Source organism: Callospermophilus lateralis, chromosome 18 (genome assembly GCF_048772815.1).
Source record: "Callospermophilus lateralis isolate mCalLat2 chromosome 18, mCalLat2.hap1, whole genome shotgun sequence".
NCBI classification, from domain to species: Eukaryota; Metazoa; Chordata; class Mammalia; order Rodentia; family Sciuridae; genus Callospermophilus; species Callospermophilus lateralis.
The window spans coordinates 961621-985624 of record NC_135322.1 but is presented as its reverse complement, the minus strand read 5'-3'; the positions used below and the strand labels follow the sequence as shown (position 1 = coordinate 985624).

General features: G+C 52.0%; 2 protein-coding genes across 2 annotated transcripts in view; both read left to right on the top strand.

Annotated features, from left to right (window-relative positions):
* The first annotated feature begins 1880 nt into the window (after positions 1-1880).
* Positions 1881-9449, top strand: Aurkc (aurora kinase C). Its single transcript, XM_076839693.2, has 7 exons — positions 1881-6224; positions 6365-6404; positions 6614-6805; positions 7100-7238; positions 7921-8069; positions 8702-8876; positions 9239-9449. Exons 1-7 carry the CDS (start codon positions 6113-6115, stop codon positions 9407-9409), a joined length of 978 nt encoding a protein of 325 aa, XP_076695808.1. The 5' UTR covers positions 1881-6112; the 3' UTR covers positions 9410-9449.
* LOC143384540 (NACHT, LRR and PYD domains-containing protein 7-like) overlaps positions 7987-24004 on the top strand; it is a 36918-nt gene continuing 20900 nt past the window's right edge. Inside the window, exons 1-2 of the mRNA XM_076839675.2 lie at positions 7987-8069; positions 23268-23346. Coding sequence (XP_076695790.2) covers positions 23316-23346 — 31 coding nt within the window. The 5' untranslated portion in view covers positions 7987-8069; positions 23268-23315. The remainder of the gene's footprint in view (positions 8070-23267; positions 23347-24004) is intronic.

Genomic DNA, 24004 nt, shown 5'->3' with positions numbered 1-24004 from the left:
GTGGCCTACTGGTCCCCATGCCCTCACGTTCCCTTCACTCTGGGCTCCTTCACCTGACTTGAGGCTCTCAAGTGCTCTTTGTCCCCTTCTCTGTTGCGTCTTTGCAGTGCTGGCCCCGCCCGGGCCTCGGTCCTCTCCTGCCTGGGTGTCTTCCCTTGCCCTCCAGGGCTCAGCAGCCTGCCCGGGCCCTGTTTCCAGGTGGGCTGGTCGTGCCTGCGTGCCTCTTGTGGGCCGAGTGCTGTGCGCACCTCAGCTCTTGCCTCTTGACCACCACTCTGGCACGTAGCGTCATTTTCCTGGTTTCCTGGCCAGGACCATTAGGCACAGAGAGTGGAGGTGGCCAGGGCTACACAGACAGGCAGCTGGAGTCTGGGGACTGGAGGTCACTTAATGTGCTGCAGGCTCCCAGCCCTGCCCATTTCCTGGGTCTCCACTCGTGGGGAGGGTCTTTGTTCTTCTAGTCACTGTTCTGTGTGTGGGGTTTGGTGGTTTTTTGTTTTTTGTTTTCCTGGCAGAAGGGATTGAACCCAAGGTGGTGATTAAACACTGCCACATCCTCATTCCCGCCCCCCCCCCTTTTTTAATATAGAGACAGGTCTCACTGAGTTGCTTAGGGCCTTGCTAAGGTGCTGAGGCTGGCTTTGAACTCGAGATCCTCCTGCCTCAGTTTCCTGAGCTGCTGGGGTGACAGGTGTGGCCACTGTGCCATTTCTGTCTTTAACATGCCACTCACTCATCTGGAGCCGGCTGTTCCTGTTTGATGGTGTATTTGGGCCATCTCTTCAGGTTGGGTGAGGTCAACCAGATCCGGTCTTTGTGGTGGCATTGTCTGTCATAAGTGGAAATAGAGGTGTGGGAGGGAGGGGATGGAGAAGCCATGACGGGTCCAGACCAGGTGTGCTGTTTGGAGTGAAGACCTCTCTGAGCTCCCAGCTTCAGCCCCATCGCCACACTGGGCGCACTGCGCCCCTCCCCTCCCTCAGTGTCCCACATCCTGCCCCTGCCCCTGCTGTTCAGGTTTGTTTGGTGACGGCCACATGCACAGCAGCTTGTGTTTAGGAATTTTGTCCTTCAAAGTGCATAGTGTTGTCACCATCTGTGACAGGTTGACATTGAGGCATACCTGCATGGACAGGAAATACAAGTTGTAGAGGTTGTGATGAAAGTGGGAGTACTGGAAGACCACCTCTAGGTTTATTGATCTTGGGAAGACCCAGGACTCAGGATTCTGTCACACTCGCAGCTGTGATTATCACAGCCAGAGGAGACATACAAACCCCACAGAGCAAAGAGCCTCCCGGGGCAATGTCCAGAGAATCAGAGTGTTCTTCTCGTCCTGCCTCAGTGAGGTCACAGATGGGCCTTATTGGCACGTCACCTGGGACTGGGCTAGCATGTGAGAAGTGTCTCCTAGGAAGCCTGTTGGGAAATCCCTGCCAGGGTGAGTGTTGGGCACACTGTCCTCTGTCCAGCACATACCAGACTCTGGACCTCCCGAAGGGTTCTGGTGTTCATTGTGAGTCCCATGTTTCCACAAAAGACCTGGCCACACAAAGCTGCCTTCTCTGGAGCTGTGGGAAGCCTCTCAACATCTCAGTCCCAAGCTGCCACCAAGGCTCACCCTGTGAGCTGCAGGGTGGTGGTCTCTGGCCCCACTGTGACTTCTCCTCACAGAGACCCAAGTGATACTAAAGCACTGTGTATGTTCGAGTGTCTGTCACTTTAAGCAAGTACTGTTTCCTTCAGTGAAAAATGAAGATCTTAATTTTGAGATGAAGACGCATATAACTGTTGTAATAAAAAAATCCAAGCCACAGTGGAACTTGTTACAAACCACCGGGACAGGATTTAGTTCAGTTACAAGGTACAGAGGACACTGCTGAGGGAAGGACTTGGTGCTGGTACACGTGTGTACCTGTATGTGTGTCCCCAGTGTGTGTGTGTGCCTGCTGTGTGCATATGTGTGATACACACGAATGGGCTGACGTGAATTCTCCCTCCACTTGCCTTTGTCTGTGAAGACAGAGTGGCCAGGGGGCAAGGTGTATTTCCATGGTTTATACTGAAACGCTTCTTGTCCCTTCATTGCTGCTGTCTGAAGCCTTGGCTTCAGTGGAGAACTAAGGAATATGACACTCCTAACAGCTCCTGCATCATTAAATGCAGGTAACTTTAAAGGACATTATCACAGACACTCGTGGGTCTGCTGGTTTCATGTCTGAGAGGGAGTCACGGACCCCAGCTGTGGGAAGCTAATGCCTCCTACAAGGTCTAGTGATGATGTCACTGTGTTCTGGGGGCTAAGGATTTTTAATCTTGGCTGGGGTGTAGCTCACTAGCACACACAAGGCCCTGGGTCCACCCCTAGCAGCAGCTCCCACACACAGGGTGTTGGACATCCTAACAGTTGCATGGTCTCAGCTAGGTCAAGTGGGCAGCTTGTCTTGCCTGCTTGGAGCAGAGGATTGTCGTGCAGGGAGGATCCAGTAGTCAGACTGTGGGTATTTCCTGTCACTGCTCTTACCTGTAGGGTGGCTACGGAAGTTCCTGGCTGGAGGTGGAGCACTGGCCTAGCATGCACAAAACACTAGGCTCCCTCTCCAGCAACACATAAAACAACAGACAAACACCCTGGGGCTGGGGTTGTGGCACCAGCAAAGCAGTGGGTTGGATCCTCAGTACCACATAAAAACAAAATAAAGATATCCACCTAAACTAAAAAATAAATATTCAAACAAACAAACACCCATGCCCTGCTTCCTTTCAGGCCTGGGTATTAAGCTTCTTTCTGTTTTTATTCTCTTTGGACAAAGGGGACCTCTCTGATCTGGAGACTGTTCCTCCCAGGGCAGGCTAATCCCAAGGGCCCTGCACTCCCTGCTGTGGGCTTGCCTTTCATAAGCAAGTCAACCAGCCCAGAGTCCACAGCCCTCAACTACTGTGCCCATCATGTCCCTCCTGTTACCCTTCCTTGGTTTACAGCTCTAGGTACTGAGGAGCTGGGGCAGTCCCAACACTAGGGCTCGCTGGGTCAAGCCAGGCGATGTCTAGATTGACCCCACGGCTTCCCCCACGCTCTACGTGGCTCCTACCTCCTGACATGGTGCCTCTTGGCCCTGTGTGGGTTGGCATGCCGCTCTGGGGAGCCGCGAGTGACAAGCTTCAATGTCAGTGTCTCCTGGCCTCATCAGAACCACAGAATGATGAGATGTGCGTGTAAAAATAGATCCACCTGAAAGCACTGGTCAGAGGAGTCCTCGAGGACTTGGAGCAGGTCTGCACATGCACATCATTTCCAAGGAGCAGTGCTGCAGCGGGGCTAGTGCCAGGAAGTACCCTGGCAGCTAGGGCTCCCAAGGCCTGAGGGCTTGGGCATTTAGGAAGTTTCCTCCAGGGCATCCTCTCCAAGCATGGTACTGTGTGTGCTGTGTCAGCCACAACTGGTTGACCCCTGTCCACCACGGCCTCCAGTATCCAGTCCCCTGTGTCCTTTCTCCAGCTTCTGATGATGGCAGATGCCTCCAGGGTTGCTCCCACCCAGGCCTGCAGCATTGGCTTCCCCCTTTCTGGACTCCTCTTCACTTTATGTCACCTGTAGCTGTGCCATCTTTTGGCATCTCTGGGGTGCTCTCCGTCCTCCCAGGGCCCAGCCTGTCCCTACTCTCGGGAGGGAGCACACATTTGGAAGTGTGCTACTTGCTCATCTCTGGAACCACTACTTCTTCACCAGTCCCTGTCACCACTGTGGTTTTCCCTGTGTGTGTCTAGGCTTCTGCAACTCCTGATTTTTTGTCTTCTCTCCCCTCTCTCTTAACCGAAGGGCCTCTTGGGGCTGACTTTGTTCCCGAGCCAAATCTGTGTTAGCTCTTTTTTGCTTTATTCCCTCTCACTTATCCGGACCTCTGCTCCTGTGACTCTCTTTGCTGCAGAGCCTTCCTGGCCAAGGTAGGCAGAGACTTCACATAAAGAAATCCTACCTCCTTGTGTTTCTTGGGCTGTGGGCAGGACTCCATCCTGCTGACCACTCCCTCCATTCTTGACATACTCTTTCCTTGGTTCTGTGCATCCTTCTCCTAGATCACTCCCTCTTTCCCCTGCTGGCTCATCCATGGCTGGCCACCTTTGTCTTGCTGGAATTTCTAAGTCCCTGGTCTGCTTTGCTCTCCCTTGTCTGTATTCATGGGTCCATACCTGCTTTGCCTACCAACACCTAGCTTTATCTCCCCAGTCCTGACCTTGTATGGTGCTCTAGACCTGTACACCAATGCCTGCTGTCAGCCAGGGGGCTATCCATGTGACTTAAGTAAGGTCAGTAAATGGTTCCCACTTGAGCTGTGCCCTGCATCTGAGGTCCCAACTACTCAGGAGGCTGAGGCAGGGGGATCTTTTGAGCACAGGTGTTGGCAACATAGTGAGACCCCCATCTCAATGAATAAGTGAGGGCTGGGGGTGTAGTTCAGCAGCACAGTGTCATTGGAGGCCCTGGGTTCCATCCTCAGCACCACCCACACTCACACACAAACACCTGACCCTCTGCATTAGAATCCCTGCCACTGGGCTGGGGATGTGGCTCAAGCGGTATCGTGCTCGCGTGGCATGCGTGTGGCCCGGGTTCGATCCTCAGCACCACATACAAACAAAGATGTTGTGTCCGCTGAAAACTAAAAGATAAATATTAAAAAATTCTCTCTCTCACTCTAAAAAAAAAAAAAAAAAAAGAAAGAAAGAAAAAGAAAAGAATCCCTGCCACTGTGAATTCTGTCTCTGCAACTGTGAGATTGTAATTTTTTTTCCTGTCCTAGGGATTGAACCCAGGAGCACTTTACCATGGAGCTACATCCCCAGCCCTTTTTATATTTTATTTGGAGACAAGAGTCTCCAAAAGTTGCTGAGGGTCTTGTTAAATCCTTCTTCCGCAGCCTCCAGAGTAACTGTGAATCTTGTTAGAAATCTCCTACCAGTTTTGCAACCCAGAGAGTCTTCCATCTCTGGCGCATAGACCTGGAGGTAGACAGCACCCCATCTCCCAGGATCTGTAGGAGGGAAGGAGCCTGACTTCCCTGGGTACCTTGATCCAGGTTGTAAACAAAGAAGTTTCTTTTCCCCTCTGAAGCCAAATTAACTCAGAGTCACAAGGTAAGTTAGGATGAACTGTGTGGCAACTCCTGACATGTCCCCTCACTTGAAGACCATTATTTATTTTGAAAACAGCAAATCATGGTCCGTCTGCTTGGGCAGATGAAGGGTGAGGTTTTACTCCGTCTTTGCAGTGTCTTACTGTGTAGCCGGTGATGTGAATCACATTCTGATTTAGTGTTGTTCAATAGTACAACTTTTCTTAAATTGGGTAGGTGGGATGTAATCCAGGTAATCTGGAAGTCCAGGCAGGAAGATCACAGATAAGGCTGGCCGCAGCAATTCAGCAAGCCCAAGTCTGAGACAGGGCCGGGCATGCGGTCGAGTGGTAAGAGTGCCTGCCCAGCAGCCACCCAAACCACGCGAGAGCTTCACTTCTCTACGACATTTGTCTTCTTGGTAGAGAGCGAGCGTTTTTAAAGGTCTTTCCCCAACACGAGTGTCACACCCTCACTCGCAGGCTCTAGCCATTGGTTACGGAGATTTTTTTTTTACAAGTATAAACGACATATCCCATTTCCCGCCTAAAAATATTCGATTTCGAATGTTCTTGGAAGCCTCATACTTGCCAAATATGTTCTGCTTTTCCTACCTTTGAGACCAGAATTGCAAACATTACAGGGTTCGCAAAGACGCCGAGACCAGACCTGGCGGCCTGATACTTGCACCCCAGGTGACCGCCTCAGACCCGCACGTGCGCCTGAGCCTGCCTGGCGTCAGCCTCACCCAGGCCCCGCCCCTGCTGAGCCCGCCTGTTCCGCCTCATTGGCCCGGGCTCTGACGGACACGCCCAGCGCCTGTCTTCATTGGGCACGCTGCCGGTGGCGCCAGAGATTTCGACCAGTGGGAATGGAACCTTGTCGCCCCGCCCTGGAGGCTGGGGCACGGCTATAAAAGGCCTACTGCCCAGCCGGTCGGGAGTTCCCGCCACGTACCTCTTGCTTTCCTGTTCCTCGTGGCGGCTTTTCACAACCATATGGACCCCGGACGCCAGGTCCAAAGGGCTCAGGAGGGTCCTGACTCGCCCTCACCTGTATCATCCTCCACCCGGAGGCGGCGTTCCTCTCGGGTACCGCGTGGACCCGCAGGTGAGGGGGGAGCAGCGGAACCTGTGGGCAGGGGCTCAAGGGTCAGCCCCTGGAGGGCTGGGGTGCCCTGAAGGAAGAGTGTGACCCCTCTCTCTTTCCCTGCCCCCCTGCCCTCCCTCCCTCCCCATCTCCCCTCCCAGGAGCTGCAGCGGGGCAGACGCGACCCGGAATCCCCACCCGGTGAGTGCTTAGCCTTGTCGTCTGGAGGGGGAATGGAGGGGCTTCGGAGGGCGCCAAGCTCGGCCTGGGCGAGTGGAGTGGAGGGTCGGCGCCTGGACGTTTTCCAACCAAACACCCGCGGCTGGGCCCTGAAGACGGGGAAGAGGACCTCGGGCCCCTTACTCCCCTCCACCTGCAGAACTGGGGCTCCTTTCTTCCTGTCCACTTAGGAAGCGCTTCACAATCGATGACTTTGAAATCGGGCGTCCTCTGGGCAAGGGCAGATTTGGGAACGTCTACCTGGCTCGACTGAAGGAGAACCATTTCATCGTGGCCCTGAAGGTCCTCTTCAAGTCCCAGATCGAGAAGGCGGGACTGGAGCACCAGCTGCGCAGGGAAGTGGAGATCCAGGCGCACCTAAGGTAAGGACAGGCTGTGCCTGCGCCTCTCAGGCTGGCTCTCTACACCTGTTTCCCTTCCTGCTGCCACATCCCAACTCGGCCTTTCCCACTGCCTCCAAATAAGCCCTTGGCCTTGATTCTCTGTGCTGCTCATTCCAGTTCAACCATATAAAGTTTCCTCCCTGGGTGGACATCCCAATCCTGACCATGGTCCCTGACCCCAGCACAGTTTTCCCCTTGTGTGACCAGTCACTGGTGATAGCAGCAGTTTTGGGCTCAGGGAGAAGTTTGACCCACCCTCTGTCCCTCCTGCAGACACCCGAACATTCTACGCCTCTACAACTATTTCCATGACTCTACCCGGATATACCTGATTCTGGAGTTTGCTCCCAGAGGTGAGCTCTACAACTTGCTGCAGAGAAGCGGCCCCTTGGATGAGCAGCACACAGCCACGGTGAGGGGGCCTGGGCTCACGCCGGTCTGTGGTGGGGCGTGGGGGCACTGTGGCTGGTCAGATTGCCGTTTTAGTTCTGAATTTTATTCTATAAATTTTATATAATGATGCATCCTCACATTTTTACATCTTAATTGCCCCCAGTGTGCTCCAGAATATTGTGTGTGTGAAGTTAGATTCATTTCTCATAATCAACAATCTAACTCCACTATGTTATACAAAATATGAAAGCAAAAAACACGTATATTGAAAGGCTACGAGAGGTTTGCTGAATAAATGGGTGGAACTGGTAACTAGAGATTTCTAGAGGGCACCAGGACAGGACCCACAGCCATGGCCATGCCAACAGCGGTGGCTGGCGGCTTGCTATCAGGATGAATGACTCCACGTTGCCTCCTGGTTCTCCTATTCCCTCTGTTGGGGCTCAAGTCTTTTGGGAGGTGGTGGTTGGCTCAGTGGAGGTTCTGTCTGGCTACTTGCTGTGGGAGGGCAATAGGACCTGTCCAGTTCAACATCCATCCTTTCCCCTTCCCAAATTGGACCTCTGGTGCCACTAAAAGGTGGTATTGGCGTGAGTTGCAGAGAGCAAGATTCCTCTGCACTCCCAAGGTTCACGAGAAGCATTCTGTCTGATGGGAAGTGTGGAAGGCTTGCCTTTCTGATGCCTTCACTTTGTTCACAGATAATGGAGGAGTTGGCAGACGCCCTGACATACTGCCACAACAACAAGGTGATTCACAGGGACATTAAGCCAGAGAATCTGCTGCTGGGGCTGATGGGTGAGGTGAAGATTGCAGACTTTGGCTGGTCTGTGCATGCCCCCTCCCTCAGGTAGGTCAGATTGTGGTTGGGTGGGCCCAGGTGCCAGTGAAGAGTGGTCCAGTTGAATTCATTGCAAATGTAAGACCCAGATACAAACCTGGGTTTCTGTGTGAACACTGCCATTTTTAAGTAGAAAATTGACAAATATTTTCTGGGCTGGGGATGTAGCTGAGTGGTAGAGGGCTTGTCTAACAAACGTGGGTCTATGGGTTCAATCCCCAGTACTGCAACTTAAAGACTTATTGTGTGGCCCAACTGTAACTTTTATTTTCTGATCCTTGTTAGTGTATGACTTTAGCAATAAGATTTCATGTAAATACCTAATATCTTATGAACCATTGCCCCATACTTCCAGCAGTGTATTATTCTGTATGAATAGATTAGAATCCATTCACTGGGTCCTTAATGTACCATCACTTTGTTTCTTGATGCTGAGAATATTTTTGTGAAAGCGTTCTGGATCATGAGCTAAATGATTGCATGAATTTCAAAACACGTTGTTAGTGGTCCCGGTACTTGCTTTCTCTGTACCTTGTTCCATGTTAAACCTTGGTGTCTTCAAACCCCAATGCTTGGGTGGGGACTTCCAGGATTTCCCCTGATCTGGGCCTCTGCACAGTGCTCCCTTCTCCCTCCACCAGGAGACAGACTATGTGTGGGACCCTGGACTACTTGCCCCCAGAAATAGTGGAAGGCAGGACCTACAATGAGAAGGTGGACGTGTGGTGCGTCGGGGTGCTCTGCTACGAGCTGCTGGTGGGACGGCCACCCTTTGAGAGCCCCTCTCAGAGCGAGACCCAGAGGCGCATCCTCAAGGTGGGATGGCCACACAGCAGGCATATACAGGGAGCTGGGTGGGGGCAGCTGCTGAGCCTGGGGGGGACTGGGGCACACACATGAGGTTACCTGCTACGGTCCTGAGGAGTGCCTCGAAGAGGCACAGAGAACATGGAGCAGGGGCTGGGGATGTGGCTCAAGCAGTAGCACGCTCGCCTGGAATGCGTGCAGCCTGGGTTCAATCCTCAGCACCACATACAAATGAAGATGTTGTGCCCACCAATAACTAAAAAATAAATATTAAAATTCTCTCTCTCTCTACCTCTCTCTACTTCTCTCTCTTAAAAAAAAAAAAAAAAAAAAAAAACCAGATTTCCCTTGTTTCTCCTTGGCCTCATCAGGTGGATGTGACATTTCCCCCCTCAATGCCCGAGGGGGCCCAGGACTTGATCTCCAAGCTTCTGAGATACCAGCCCTCAGAGCGGCTTCCCCTGGCTCAGGTCCTGGAGCACCCCTGGGTGAAGGCTCACTCCCGGAGGGTGTTGCCTCCCGGTGCTCAGAAGGCTTCCTGAGCCCACCTACCTCTGTCCTTCGTGTGCATTCAGGGAACGCTTCCTCGTTTGTCTTTTTAAATATAGGATGCTAATTAATAAAAACTGAATCATTTACTACAAGGGCTATTTGGTTGTGTGCGATGATGCACAACTGGGCAGAGTCTTTATTTTTTTTTTAATCAGGAAAACTGCCCGAGATGGGGCCCTCTTGGCCTTGGAGGTGGTGGCAGGGTTCTCCTTGAGCTCTGGTGGATACTTCTGATAAAGGCCCTGGAGGTTCCCAACCTGCTGCCTATCAGTGGTTCCTCCTCTCAACTATTCCCCATGTTTTCAGGACATTGTAACAGGGACCATCATCACACCAAAGCTCCACCCTCTGGAGGCATCCGGTGTGCTGCCATTTTTTAAGTAAAAGGAGTTCACTGCATTCCACGGCCATAGGATTCCCAAATGCACCCACAGGCACCCCGACCTGCCTCATCTCTAGTAGTAAACACAGCTTCTCTTCTGAGGTCTGTCACTGTGCCTGCAGCAATCTCAGTGTGCCCTTCCAGACTTGTCCACAGTCGCACGTGGCAGCCTCTGTGCATCCGTGGAAGGTGACCACACCTGAGTCCACCTCCAGACCTCAGCTATAAGCTCCAGGGTGCTTCCTGTGCAGTGCAGCCATCACTTCCGCCAGTGGTCCTTTTGACAGTTGGCCTTGAGCAGGGTCTCCCCTATGGCCGTGTCCAGCCAACGTAGGATGATTCCTGGTATGACGGGAAGTACCAGTGTAAATCACGCAGATGATAGAGAAGAAAAGCCGGCTGGGGACTGTAGCTCGGTGGTAGGATGCTGCTTGTCTACCATGCAGGAGGCCCTGGTTTCCAAGCCACCCCTGCAATAAGGAGTAAAGCCAACAGTCAAGGGCCAGGCACAGTGGAGCACGTCTGTAATCCCAGCAGCTCAGGAGACTGAGACAGGAGGATCACGAGTTCAAAGCCAGCCTCAGCAATGGTGAGGTGCTAAGCAACTCAGTGAGACTCTGTCTCTAAATAAAATACAAGATAGGGCTGGGGATGTGGCTCAGTGGCCAAGTGCCCCTGGGATTGAACTCTCTGGTACCAAAAAGCAGTCAAGTCATCCTGCCCCTCTACCTCAGGTGAGCAGCTCCAGGACGCGGGTTTACAATCTGCATCCTCAGAGCTTGCATCTCTGCTTTCTAGCCTTATCCTATCCTTTTTCTTGAGTTTATGTTTAATTAAACACTTGGTGATTTTTTTAAAAGGAGCTGGCTGGCATGTATAAACCCTGCAGTTTACACATCCGAAGAGAATAAACTCATCACTAGGCACACTTTGGGCAGGTAGATAAAGACAGAAAAGTCATTAGAGCCTCAACACTGGCCACCAGATGGTGGTATCTTTGTTTATACCTTTTAAAAAGAACCCCTGAAAACATGAGAAGAGCGAGGGTATGCTTTGGCTTACCATTCTGGAGGCTTCCATCCATGGTTGGTCCCACTGCTTGTGGGTCAGGGAAAGGACAGGGTCTGAGAGAGGAAGGGGTCTTGCTCCCTCCTGTCCCCTTTAGGGGCACACCCACAATGGCTGGAAGGCTTCCCACCTCCTCCCAAGAGGATGGAGCCAGGAGAAAGCCTTCAACACTTGGGTCTCTTGGGAGCATTCTCGACATGAACCAGGCCACAGAGGTCCATACTTAGACAAGGTTACACTGGGGGTTTAAAGTGTACCCAGTGTCTACACAGCTTTCCTCATTCACTGATTCCATTCTGGCCTCCCATGAAGCATGGAATGTAAACATGTTTTATTTTTTAAATTTCTGGCATCAGGGATTGAAACCAGGGATGGTTAAACACTGGGCCACATCCTCAGTGCCCCCTGCCTTTTTTTTTTTTTTCTAATTTAGAGACAGGGTCTCAGTGAATTTCTTAGGGCATCACTAAGATGAGATGCTGAGATGCTGACACTGGCCAGGAACTTGGGATCCTCCTGCCTCAGCCTCCCCCATTGCTGGGATTATGGGCATGTGTCACCACCCTCAATTCAAAATGTTCAGTGTCATGGGAGCCTTTTCAGCACCATTTCCATTTTCATAACTGCGCATATCTTCAACTCATGAAAAGTTGGCTTATGCCTAGTGTGAGCCAGGACCTCAGTTCTGTCACCTGCACCACAAGGGAGAAGCCCCAAAGCAGTTTACTCAGGTTCATGATAAGGAGATGAAAAAGGCCACTGCTGCAGGCTGCTCTTGGTAGGGGAGGACACGAGTGTGGGAACGTGAGGTTAAGGGAATGAACCTATAAAAGGGGGGCTGGGGTAGTGGCTCAGTGGTAGAGCACTCCCCTAGCATGTTTGGGCCCCTGGTTTCGATCCCACCACATAAAACAAAGGTATTGTGTCCAACTACAACTAAAAAATAGATTTAAAAAAACCTATAAAAGGGGCCCACTGAGCTGACCCCCACGTTTTATTTCCAAGAAGCATTTACCTGCAGCCCTGACTGGCTGAAGAGGGCAGAATGTGTCACAGTCCTCAGCAAACTACCTGTTATTTGCAGGAGAAATGCAAGTCCAAAGTAAAGTCGCTAAGAGGAAACCAAGTTTCTCTGACAGGAGACTGTGACCCTTTTCATGGACCAGATCCTGAAAGTCACAGATAAGGATAAAAGACAACCATTAAATCTAAGAATACAGCATTAAGAATTTAGTTAGAACCAGTGACCATGGGCCAACGTGCCCGGAGTCGCCCTGCAGTGCAGACCTGAGAGACATCATCCTGCTGTCAGCTGACACTCAAGAGGAAGAGTTGAGTGGACTCTGGAAATTTCCCCAACAAACCCACAAGGCAGGAGGAGGCACACTGTCCCTCTCCTCTCCGACAAGACCCACCCTCTCCCTTGAGAGTGTCCCTTTTCCTTCAATAAACTCGTTGCCTGTTGGAAGCAAATGAAAGAGAAACGCAGGTGGACCTCAGTGGGTCAGCCATGCTTTATTAAACAGCCGGGCGGGTTTTCAGAGGGAAAATGGCAACTGGCTGCAGTAGGGTCTAAGTTTTATAGGGCCGACAGGGACTGGGTGCTGGCAGGAAACGTGTGGGTTACAGCTGAGGGAGACCTTGGGCAGTCAGGGCTGTGGTCACAGGTGATAAGAAAAACTGCCACAGGTTCAGAGCCCACCACGCTCCCTTTCTCCTCGGGGGTTAATATTTTCCATATCCTTCACCTGTTGCTCTGAGCAACATGCCTGAAATCTTCCTGACTTCCTTACAAGGACTGGGGATTGAAGGGGCAGGTCTTCATGCTGCTCAGTTTCCTGGAAGGCCCAGCTCTGTAACTCTAATCATTCACAATTTCCAACACAATGTTGTTGGTTTACTGTCTGCAACCACTTGATGTGTGGTGGTTCAGGGCTCACTCTTCCCATTGTTTTTTCTCCGTCTATATTTTTATGGTGGTGCTGGGGATTGAACCCACGGCCTTGAGTACACAAGTGCCCGACACCTGGACTACGTCACCAGCCCTGCTCATTTTATTTCCCCGTGGTCTTACCTGGTATCATGATTTGAAATAGCAGCTTCACATGTCCCAGCAGGATCCCTCTCCCAGTAAACCAGGGTTGAATTGTCTGTGACCCAGACACTTTGTGGTCCTGGGGACATTTCAAACAGACAGTAGTTGGAGTCCGGAGCTTTTCAAGTCCCTCCCCCTACGGCAAAACCCTCTATGGTGCTAGGGGCCCACACACTAGGCCTCATTTGAGTTGGACACATTCCAAAACCCTTATGGTTGACTGAAACCAGACTTGTCCTGAGCCTTATAGATATACGCATCTAAAGGTAAATGCCACCTTGACACTTCAAGGAGGCACTTCATGGCTTCTGTCTCGGATGGCCAGCATGACCACTGCTGTGAGAGTTTGCTTTGGCTGACCGTTCTGGAGGTTCCCATCCATGGTTGGCCCCACTGCTTGTGGGTCAGGGCAAGACCAGGGTGTGAGAGTGGAAGGGGTCCTGCCCCCTCCTGTCCCCTTTAGGGGCACACCCCCAATGACTGGAAGGACTCTTAGCCCTCTACTTCCTCCTCCCCCCTTCCTGCCCTAGCCTCTGGCTCTTAACTTTCAAATTGGTTTTTCATTAAATACACAAAGGCAGCCCAGGGAGCCCTACACGCTGCTTCACCTGCTGTCCATCATTGAGGACCCATGGGGAGGAGACTGCAGCTCTGGCCTTCCTGAGGCCGCCTCCCTGGGGTGGAGGGACCAGAGACCCTGACACATCCACTGTCACATGGAGCCTGAAACCGCACAGCTGCTCAGAGGTGGGAGACGGTGCTGGGCATGAATTGATGTCGACACATTGCCCCTGTGTCCTGTGGCCTTTCCTTTCTCTTCCCTGGCTGAGATCCTGCAGATGCTGGCCTGGCTTGGCTGGAGAGGACAGGGAAAGGTGGTGAGTGAAGAATACGCAAAATAACAATCTGCATCCCCCAGGAGAAAGGAGGGCAGTGTGACTGGGGCGAGGGTGGGAGAGGCAAGCAACGCCCTGGGCTCGGCTTTCACCCTTCCCCAGCAACAATGGGTTTGGAACTTTTGCAGCTGGTTCCCTGATTTAGGCTTTGAACTCACACAGCTGCTCCCCCTGACTGCCCAGCCAATGAACCCTGCAAATGGTTCAGATCTCACTCAAACACTACAAAAATCAGACCCCTCCTGTAATCAGTCACCCTTTTCTTTCCTGAAAATGTGCCATTCCGCTGCTAAATAAGGAAAGCTTGCTGATCCATTGAGGTCTGTTCCCCGTTTTGGTTATTTTTGCTTTCAGTGAGCTAGACTAGGTCAAGGGCAGGGAACCTGCTGGGGAGGAGCCCAGGTGGAGGAGGGAGAGGCCAGGGAAGGAAGGGAAGGAGGCCGTGGGTGGAAAGGGCACAAGACTGTCCAGGGCTGGCGGGTGGCTCTGGGCTGCAGCACTGGCCTAGCACATGTGCTCCTGGGCTCAACACCCATCACTGAAAAAACAAGGCCCCATCCCACGCAGCAGACTCCGCACAGGCGTGGAGAAGGTGCGGGTGTTCCCACAGTCTCATGGCTGTCCGGCTGGGCATTGTCCTTCTCCAAAGACCCGGGAAGCAGGTGGGCTCTGCAGGACTTGGAGCTGGCAGGCCTGGGCTGGCTCTCAGCTGGGAGCCAGTCTACAGGGCAGGCACTCACATGTGGTTTGCTGTCCCCCCACAGGCAAAGGGATTAAAGGCTGTGGGCCTCAAGGGAGCTTTTGCAAGGATATTAGAGCGCATGGGACATCCACTGTCACATGGAGGTGACAGGCTGGAGGGGGCAGCCCACCCTGGTTGTGGGAGTGAGGAACTTCTGAACGTGTTCTCCCCTCTGTCCCTCATCCCCTCCAGTGACCTGTGGGGTCTCAGGGATTCTGTGCCAGGGTCTCTTTGGTAGGTGGGAAGGTTGTGCACCGTGTCCAGGCAGTCTGTCCCCTCCCCACTTCCAGCCACAGCCTGTTAGGTCCCTCCAGTCCCCACTACTTCTCCCTGTGTCCTGCTGAGCCTGGCCTGGCCTTAGACGATTGCAACATTTGCTAAGTGGGACCAGGACTGGGTCAGAGGACCAGCTGTGGGGACACCTGGGGACCAGGATGGCCACATAGGGATGGTGGAGGAAGGAGAGGAAGACAGAGAAAGGCAGAAAGGCAACACATTACTGACAGAAAGAAGACAGAGACCATGGGCCAACGTAACTGCAGACAGACACACTTGAGTGGACCCTTGACTCTCGACAGATTATGAGCTTCTCAATAAACTAGCCATTCCACGGGGAGGAAACCCCTAGGTCAGCCAGGTGGGTGGCTCATGTCTGTGTTATGCTCGAATTCGGGACCCCCAAAGACCACCAGAGACCCAAGATCAATGTAAGCAGCAAAGAGGTGTTTATTGCGAGCTAGCTGGGTCCTCCACGCACACATAGCAACTGGTGATGCTGAGAGGCCCCGAGCCCAGGGTTGCAGCAGTTTTATACATTCTTTGGAGAAGGCAGGGACCCCCACATACATCATAGCATCTCTTAGCAAATCATCACACACCGCGGGAAAATCAAATAACAACTCTAAAACATGATTAGCACATTCACTGGCGGGAACAAGTTGGGTAGGGGTGATTGGTCAGTACAAGAGGGGGATTTCGTTTGAACTGATTGGTTTAAGCCAAGAGGGGTGTACGTGCTGAACTACATGGTTTCCCAACATGTTATCAACCACCATAAACTACTGGGAGGATCATCTGGCATCCCAGGTATTTCCCTGTCTCATGGTGATTGGAGGTTGCTAGGGGCTGCTATGGATCCCCACCTAGCCTGACTGAGTGAGGGACACCTGGCCCAGCAGATCTCTCCTGTTATTTGTAGATAAACAACTTGGCAGGGTGGGAATGTGCCTAGGAGTGCTCTGTGGGTTTTTCCAAGGACAAAGGCATGTCCCTTCCTTGGACAGGCTTTGCTCTGAGATAGAAGCTGGTTTTTCAGTCTGTAATCCCAGTGACGGGGGAGGCTGAGGCAGGAGGATCGCATTAGTGAGGCCCTACCTAACTTAGGGACACTCTGTGTCAAAATGAAAAACAAGGGCTGGGGATGTAGTTTTCTGACTGAATGACCCTGTCACTAATGCCCCTGTCACCCCACCCCCGACAGTAAGAAAAAATTGAAGTTTCCATTAACCTTCACATCAAGACTTCAAAACCTGGTATCTTGCTTGCAATAGCCCCAGGGCAGCTCAGCAGCATCACCAGTGTTGGACAGCCCTGTTGGATAGCCATGTGCACCTACAGGCCACCAAGCCTGTAGACCAGGGACAGGAAAGTGACTCTGGCCTTAGGAGCAGGCAGTGATGCAAGATGGCCTCCTGACACGGGTATTTCCTCTGAAGTGGGGGGCCTCAGAAGAGAAGGAGATTTTGATCTTACCCAGAGCAGGGGAGTGGGCACATGGAATTACAATACAAAAAGCCCTGACAACAGAAAGGTGGTGCTTATCATCCGTCCATCAGACACCCGCCCAGCCCAGGCCTTGTCTTCTTGCAGCCAGAGCTGCAAGGGCCAGAGAAGCCCACGTCCATAGCCGTCATTCTGATGCCCAGATGCTTTTGCTTCTTCTTCTTTTTTTTTTTTTTAATTTTTTTTAAGATAGAGAGGAGAGAGAGAGAGAGAGAGAGAGAGAGAGAGAGAGAGAGAGAGAATTTTAATATTTTATTTTATTTTTTTTAGTTATCGGCGGACACAACATCTTTGTATGTGGTGCTGAGGATCGAACCTGGGCCGCACGCATGCCAGGCGAGCGCGCTACCACTTGAGCCACATCCCCAGCCCCTCTGCTTCTTATTGACAGTTCTCAGAAGCCATTCTTCAAGGGAATATTCCCTTCTGTCCTTAATGGAAATTTTTGTAGATATGACTGTTTTAAAATAGATTTATCTGGGCTGGGAATGTAGCTCATTGACAGAATGTGCGTTTGGCATTCAAGAGGCCCTGGATTTAATCCCCAGCCCTGTGTCCTCTTGATTCAAAAAGCAAAGGCTGTTCTAAGAGCAAAGTGAAAACAGAAATGGTTTCTTCCAACCGGAAGTGATCAGAAGCTGAGCATGTTCTTCTATTTCCTGTTGTTTCCCCTTGAAACTTCATCCCCAGCAATGTATCTCTTCCCCACATACCGGTCTCTTTCCACACACACACTCACATATTGCTTAGAGAGGAACATGTTCGGTGAGATGAATGCATGCCTAAATGATTTTGTTTTGTGAGAACATCACAGAGGGCAAAGGCGACATCCCCTGGCAGCATGACCTACCAGGTCTCCATTGCACATTCATTGTTCATTGTTGACTAAGCTGCTCTGTGAGTGCATGTGACTGCTCAGATCTACGGACATGAGTCACCTCAGTCCTACATGTGAGGAATGTGTCCTCCGTCCATAGCTGTTGTCACCTGGTCTAGCAGGTTTGCATATACAACACCATATACAGATGGACACAGAACACAAGTGTGCAGTCGTGAGTGACAGTCACACCACATGCACGATTTCAGTGAGGTTTTTTGTTTGCTCAAGTACGTAACTGTCCATCATCTCCAAGGCCTACTTTTGTACACTTTTGGTTTGTGTGTGTATTTGTGTGTTCATGTGTTTGTCTACGTGTGTGTCAGGTGCCGTCTGTGGGTTGCATGTGGGTCACCATGCATGGAAGCCTTGTGGATAGAGACATCTGGTATCTGGGAATGACCAATGGTCATTTGTTCTGGTCAATTGCCCAGGGACAATGTGAATCTCTTTGCTGCTCTGCCTTGGCCCACATAGCACCTGATATGGGTGATCACCTGCCAAGATGTCAATCAACCTGCTGACTGCAAGACGTCAGGAATCTACACTCGGCCCTTGTAACCTTATCCCTACTTTTGATGTACCCCCTTAAATAAACCACCAGAGCCATTTTGTCTTCTATCTAGTTCCAGAACCCACTAGGACTAGATCTGTCAGGGGCTTCCCATTCTGTAGATATATTTCTGAGTATTTGTACTTTGTTACTTACTGATTATCTGAGATTGTCAGTTTTAGGGTGGCTTAGATTATCCTGGGCAGGAAGAAGGACCCCTTAATGTGATGCTGGCTGTTGTCCCTGATAGGTGTGCATTTGTGTGGCTCTTTAAAGAACTCTGAACTGGAGCTGGGCATGGTAGGGCACATCTGTAATCCCAGATACTCCAGATACTCCAGAAGCATTGCAAGTTCAAGGCCAGCCTCAGCAATTTAGTGAGGCCTTAAGCAATTTAGCAAGAGGAGACTCTATCTCAAAATTAAAAACAAACAACTAAACAGGACTGGGGTGTGGCTCAGTGGCTGAGTGCCTTCCTAGCATGCATGAGTTCCATCCTCAGCCCCACAAAATAAAACACAGGTCTGCACTGGGGGTTCCCGAGGAGGCAGTTCCACACCGTGACGTGGCCACTCTTGAGGTCCATTTCTGCCTGTGGCACACCTCTCGTGCTGAGGCACCGGCTCTGCCCTCCAGAAGCTCTGAGCCGGGGGACACGCGGCCAGCTTCCTCCTCTTGCTGACGCGGGTCTCCTCAGGTGCCCTCTGTTCTGCTCCGACCTTCTCAGTGGCTCTTTCCAGACCCCAAAGAAGAGCATGGAAAGAAAACCTCAGGACTCTGTTCCCCTGTTTACCCCCGACACGTCACACCTGCTACGCGCTTGGACACAGTTAAGGACCCGAGGACTCGCTTTGTCCTAGAGAGTAGTGCCACGCAAGTGAAGAGCCACTGCCACACCGGTCACCAGGGGGCCATGTCACCCAGGAGGCAGGCACGGCCCACACCTCTCGTGTCTGCACGCAGTGGGGACAGCTTCGTCTCACCCGAACGCTGTGCTTGGGGCTCCCGCCGGCTGCTGCTGTTTCCTGGGGCCCCGTGAGCTGGCTCCTGGCTTCCAGAGTCTGTCTAGAGGCAGCCAATTCAGACAGGGTCCTCCGAGGCAGACATCCCCCTGCCTGCGCTGGGAGCCCCGAGCTTGGGGAACTTGGTGGCCTGGGCGCTCTGCTGACCTGCTCTCCCCATGCGTGGAAACCCAGCCTTTGCCGCTGAGTACCCTCGGCCCCGTGGATGGCTTTGGATTGTGGCTTCTTACCAGTTCCTCAAGGGCTCTGTTCAGGCCACACTCTTCCTCTTCCACACAGCCGGTCACCTTTGCAGGCTCTGTCTACCCACCCCAGGCCACTCGTCCCAACAGAAGTCTGTTTCAATCTGTCATTCTCCCCAGGGAATTACGTAATCATGGGGATGCTACCCGACATTTCAGTCCCGATTCCTGGGAAGAACAGAAGTCAGAAAGAAGCAAAAGATGACTTCTCAATCTCCATGCATTTGTCTATCTTAAAACCTCCACAGGCTGGGGTGGGCTCGGTGGTGGAGCGCCTGCCCAGCATGCCGAGGCCCTGGGTCGGGTTGCTAGCACCACAAAGTGTAACAAGTAAAAACGTCTTTTAAAAAGGCTAACTTTGCCAGTGCATCTGTGATCCTAGGGACAAAGGAGGCTGAGACAGAAGATCCCAAGTTCTAGGTCAGCCTGGGCAACTCTGTCAAAGCAAAAAATAAAAAGGGCTGGGGTGTAGCTCAGAGGTAGAGCGCTTGCCCAGCATGTGCAAGGCCCTGGTTTGATCCCCAGCAAGAAAAAACAAAATGTGGAAAGACCTTCACTCGGACCACTGCCAGGTTCACTGCCTGGTTAACCACAGCCCGGGCAGGGGCAGTTAGAGTCAGGGGGTGGGCATGGATGGAAAACAGGAAGCAGCATTGGGATGGGGTCCTCACTAAGTGGGGCTGGGGGTTCTTGCTGAAGGCAGGGGTGACCAGCGGCCACCTGGGGGTGGAGGATGGGACATGGAGTGTGAGCAGGTATGGCGGTGGGGTTCTGGCTACACGACTTGCTACAACTGGATTTCCCTGGAGGCACACAGGGGCCTAGGGGAAGGTGCCTAGGGGAAGGTTCGGGAGCCTGACAATTTGGTCAGAGAATCTTTGCTGCCCTCCCGTCCCCCTTCTCAGTTCAGATGCCAGTCGAGTGCCCCAGGCTCTGCCCTGGATCTGACCACCTGCCTCTGAACTGGGGGCTTCTGTGACCCGTGACCCCTCCTGGTGTTCAGTTAAGTGGTTGGATGGGCTCACAGAGCTCCGTAGACCCACTTCTTACAAAGCTGTTTTAAGGTCCAGGTGGACAGCTGGAGGCTGAGGTGCTTGGGAGGGGCTCCCTGGAGCTCCCCTGCGCCCAGGGAGTTGGGGGGCTGCATGCTCCTGGACACATGTGAGTGTTTTCACCAGCAAGGAGACCTGTTTTTTGGAGCTTCCTCAGGTGGGCCTGGTTAACCACATTATTGGTCATCAGAATTTCCCAATTTCTACCACTGGTCCCTGGCAATAAGCCCCATCCCGTGGCAAGTTATCTAGGGGCTTTCCAAATAGCACCCATTAACACAAACTCAGGTGCGCTTGATAGAGCCTGTTCAGGAAGAGCAACAGACATCTCCACTTTGTGTGTGTGACCGACCAGGGATCAAACCCAGGGCTCTCTGCACGCTAGACAAGTGCTCTTCTGCTGAGCCATGTTATGCTCGAATTCGGGACCCCCAAAAGACCACCAGAGACCCAAGATCGATGTAAGCAGCAAAGAGGTGGTTATTGCGAGCTAGCTGGGTTCTCCACGCACACACACAGCAACTGGTGATGCTGAGAGGCCCGAGCCCAGGGTTTGCAGCAGTTTTATACATTCTTTGGAGAAGGCAGGGACCCCCACATACATCATAGCCTCTTTTAGCAAATCATTACACACTGCGGGAAAATCAAATAACAACTCTAAAACATGATTAGCACATTCACTGGCGGGAACAAGTTGGGTAGGGGTGATTGGTCAGTACAAAGGGGGTATTCGTTTGAACTGATTGGTTTAAGCCAAGAGGGGTGTACGTGCTGAACTACATGGTTTCCCAACACGTTATCAACCACCATAAAATACTGGGGGGTTATCTGGCAACCCAGATATTTCCCTGTCTCATGCTGATTGAAGGTTGCTAGGTGGCTGCTATGGATCCCCACCTAGCCTAACTGATGCAGCAGATCTCTCCTGTTATTTGTAGATAAACAACTTAGCAGGGTGGGAATGTGCCTAGGAGTGCTCTGTGGGTCTTTCCAAGGACAAAGGTCATGTCCCTTCCTTGGACAAGCTTTGCTCTGAGGTAGAGGCTGGTTTTTCAGTCACATCCCCAGGCCTTTTTTTTTTTTTTTTGGTACTGGGGATTGAACCCAGGGACACTCGACCACTGAGCCAAAGCCCCAGCACTATTTTGTGTTTAATTTAGAGAGTGGGTCTCACTGAGTTGCCTAGTACCTCGCCTTTGGTGAGGCTGGCTTTGAACTGGTGATCCTCCTGCCTCAGCCCCTCAAGCCGCTGGGATTACAGGAGAGCGCCACCACGCCCAGCTCCCCAGGCCTTTCGAGCTTTGCTACAGGGTCTGGCTAAGTTGCCCAGGCTGGCCTTGAACCTGCCACTCCCCTGCCTCAGCTCTGCCTCTGCCTCAGCATAGCTGGGGTTATAGGCGTGTGCCACTGTGGCCGGCTTCTTTCACTGTGTTCAACCTCGGGAGCTGTTTCTGGGAGGGGGGAGACAAAAGGTCAAATATTTAACAGAAGACACACCTATTAGAAAAATCCTAAAAGGGCTTTTGAGAGAGCCAGAGGCCCTGCACAGAGCTCAAAGTGTACGTCTCCTATTGCCTCCTGATGGCCCACCGGACCCAGGGGATCCAGAAAGGGGCTTGGACCAAGGATCCTGATTCCCACTCCCCTAGGCCAATTAAGTCAGATTGGCCGAGGGCAGGCCAGGTGCCTCCTGTGAGTCCCCATCAGAGGTGAGGGCCACCCAGCAGCAAGGCCTGGGGTGGGAAGGAATCCTGCCCACCCGCCCAAGGGCCAATCGCAGAGCCAGGCTGGTGGAGCGCCTCATATAGCCCCATCCTCTGCCCCGGGTGCACGCGGGAGCACGTCCTGGCCCTGGGGAGTCAACTCCTCATCTCCTCTGGGAGCGGCAGTTCCCGGTGGGATTCGACCCTGGAACTTTCTGAGGCTGGAGCATTGCTGTGAGCCTTGGAGGATTTGCGAGGGCCCTCGAGCTGAGCTCTCCCCTGGTGAGTACAGATTTGGAGAGAAGAGCCCCCAGGGATTCTGTAGTTTTTCCCAACATTGGTTTTTGTCTAAGTTTTATAAAATGTACTTTATTCTAATATTTTTAGTTATTGATGGACCTCTATTTTATTTATTTATATGCAGTGCTGAGAATTGAACCCAGGGCCTCACACATGCTAGGCAAGCTCTCTATCATTGAGCCACAGCCCTAAAATGAAATTTCTATCCCATTAAGTTTACCCACTTTAGATGAAGAGTAGCTTTGATTGGGTTTATGCAGTGGAGCAGATACCACCTGGGTTAGGACAAAGGGGCCCACTCCTGACAGAGGTGGGAAGCGAACCTTGGGTCAGCAGGCTTTTCTCCATTCTGTATTTAGTGGCGGAGTCAACTGTGGACCCTGGCATGGCTCATTTTCAGGGCAGAAAATGGCGGCCGGCTGAAGCCAGGGTCTGGGTTATTAGGCCTCCTTTAGGGTGGGACAGGAATGTGAATAGGGAGTTCCCTGTGGCTTGGCAGCATCAAGTGACCCATTAGGGTGGAGGGTGTGGTGCCAGTCAGGTGATGTTCCCCTGTGTTCCTTTGCTCAGGCTGAGGCCTGGGATTTTACATGACAAAAGCTTAGGAAAATGGCCTCAAACTTACTTTCTACACCCTTCAACTCCCCCCTCATTGGGCAGCATTTGCCCCTCCCAGAGAAGGTCCCTTGGCCCGCCACTGCGGCGGAAGCCTGTGCCTGTAGTTTTGAGCTGGTGCCCTGTCTACAATTTGGATGGTGAGATCTTGATCCCCCAGGACTTGGGTAGAGCGTCACAGAGGCTGGGGGCAGTGACCTGTGCTCAGGAAGGTCACAGGTCTGTGTCCCAGGCCCCATACCTGTGGGACTATGCTTGCAGGAAGGGGAAGGCTGAGCAACCAGGTGTTGTCCAAGGGCCCTGCCATCCCAGGCTAGAGCAACCAGGTTGCTTCCTGCGTCTTTGCAGCCAGAGTTTAACCTGCAGGCCCTTCTGCAAAAGCTGACCTGAACGAGGATGAATGAAGGAGTTTTAAATCTCCGTTAAGGATCCTCCCGAGCCGGAGGACGACCTACAGAGGCCCTTGTGGTGTGAGTGGAAGAGGCCACCAGCAAAAAACTGACAAATTCTGATCCACAGATTCCCAGACAATTGGCTACAGAACGCGACCTGCACATCTTGGAAAAGATGAGTTGCACAGAATCGTCTCCAATCCCAGGTAAGGACACTGGGCTTTTGTAACTCAGAGTAGTCGTCCCCAGGGGGTTCAGTGACGCCTGGAGTGTTGTTGCAACTTGCAGCCCCTGCTCTGAAGTCAGGAGGTGTGAGGGCCACCTCCCTGGGGGATCCTGCCACACGTGTTTCTCTCGCCTTCGGTCTACCCCAGGCTTTTCCCAGGCTCGGCTCTCCCTGTTGTGGTAACTTGATGATTGCGGCTATATTGCACAAGTATTTGTGATTTTATTTTACCTCCTTTGATGGTATGTTCCACATTTTAAAAGCTATTTGTTTTGGAATAACTTTATATTTATAGAAAAGTTGCAAAGACGGTACCAAGAGATCCCATGCACCCTTCACCCAGCACCCCCTAATGTCTGCAGCTCCCCTTTGTCAAAACTAAATAGTAAACTTCATGGTGCTGTTAATGAAACTCTAGACACAGTTCATTGGCCTCTCCCTAATAACGTGTTGGTTTCCAGGTCCAAACCAGGAACTCCCTGCGCATTTAGAAGAGGATGTCTCCCCAGCCATGAGTACTCACTTTCTCTCTTTCACGAGTTATGTGGGGTTTTAGGGTTATTTTGTTTTTCAGTACTGGGGACCAGACCCAGGACCTCATGCATGCTAGGCAAGCACCTACCACTGAGCTGACCCCA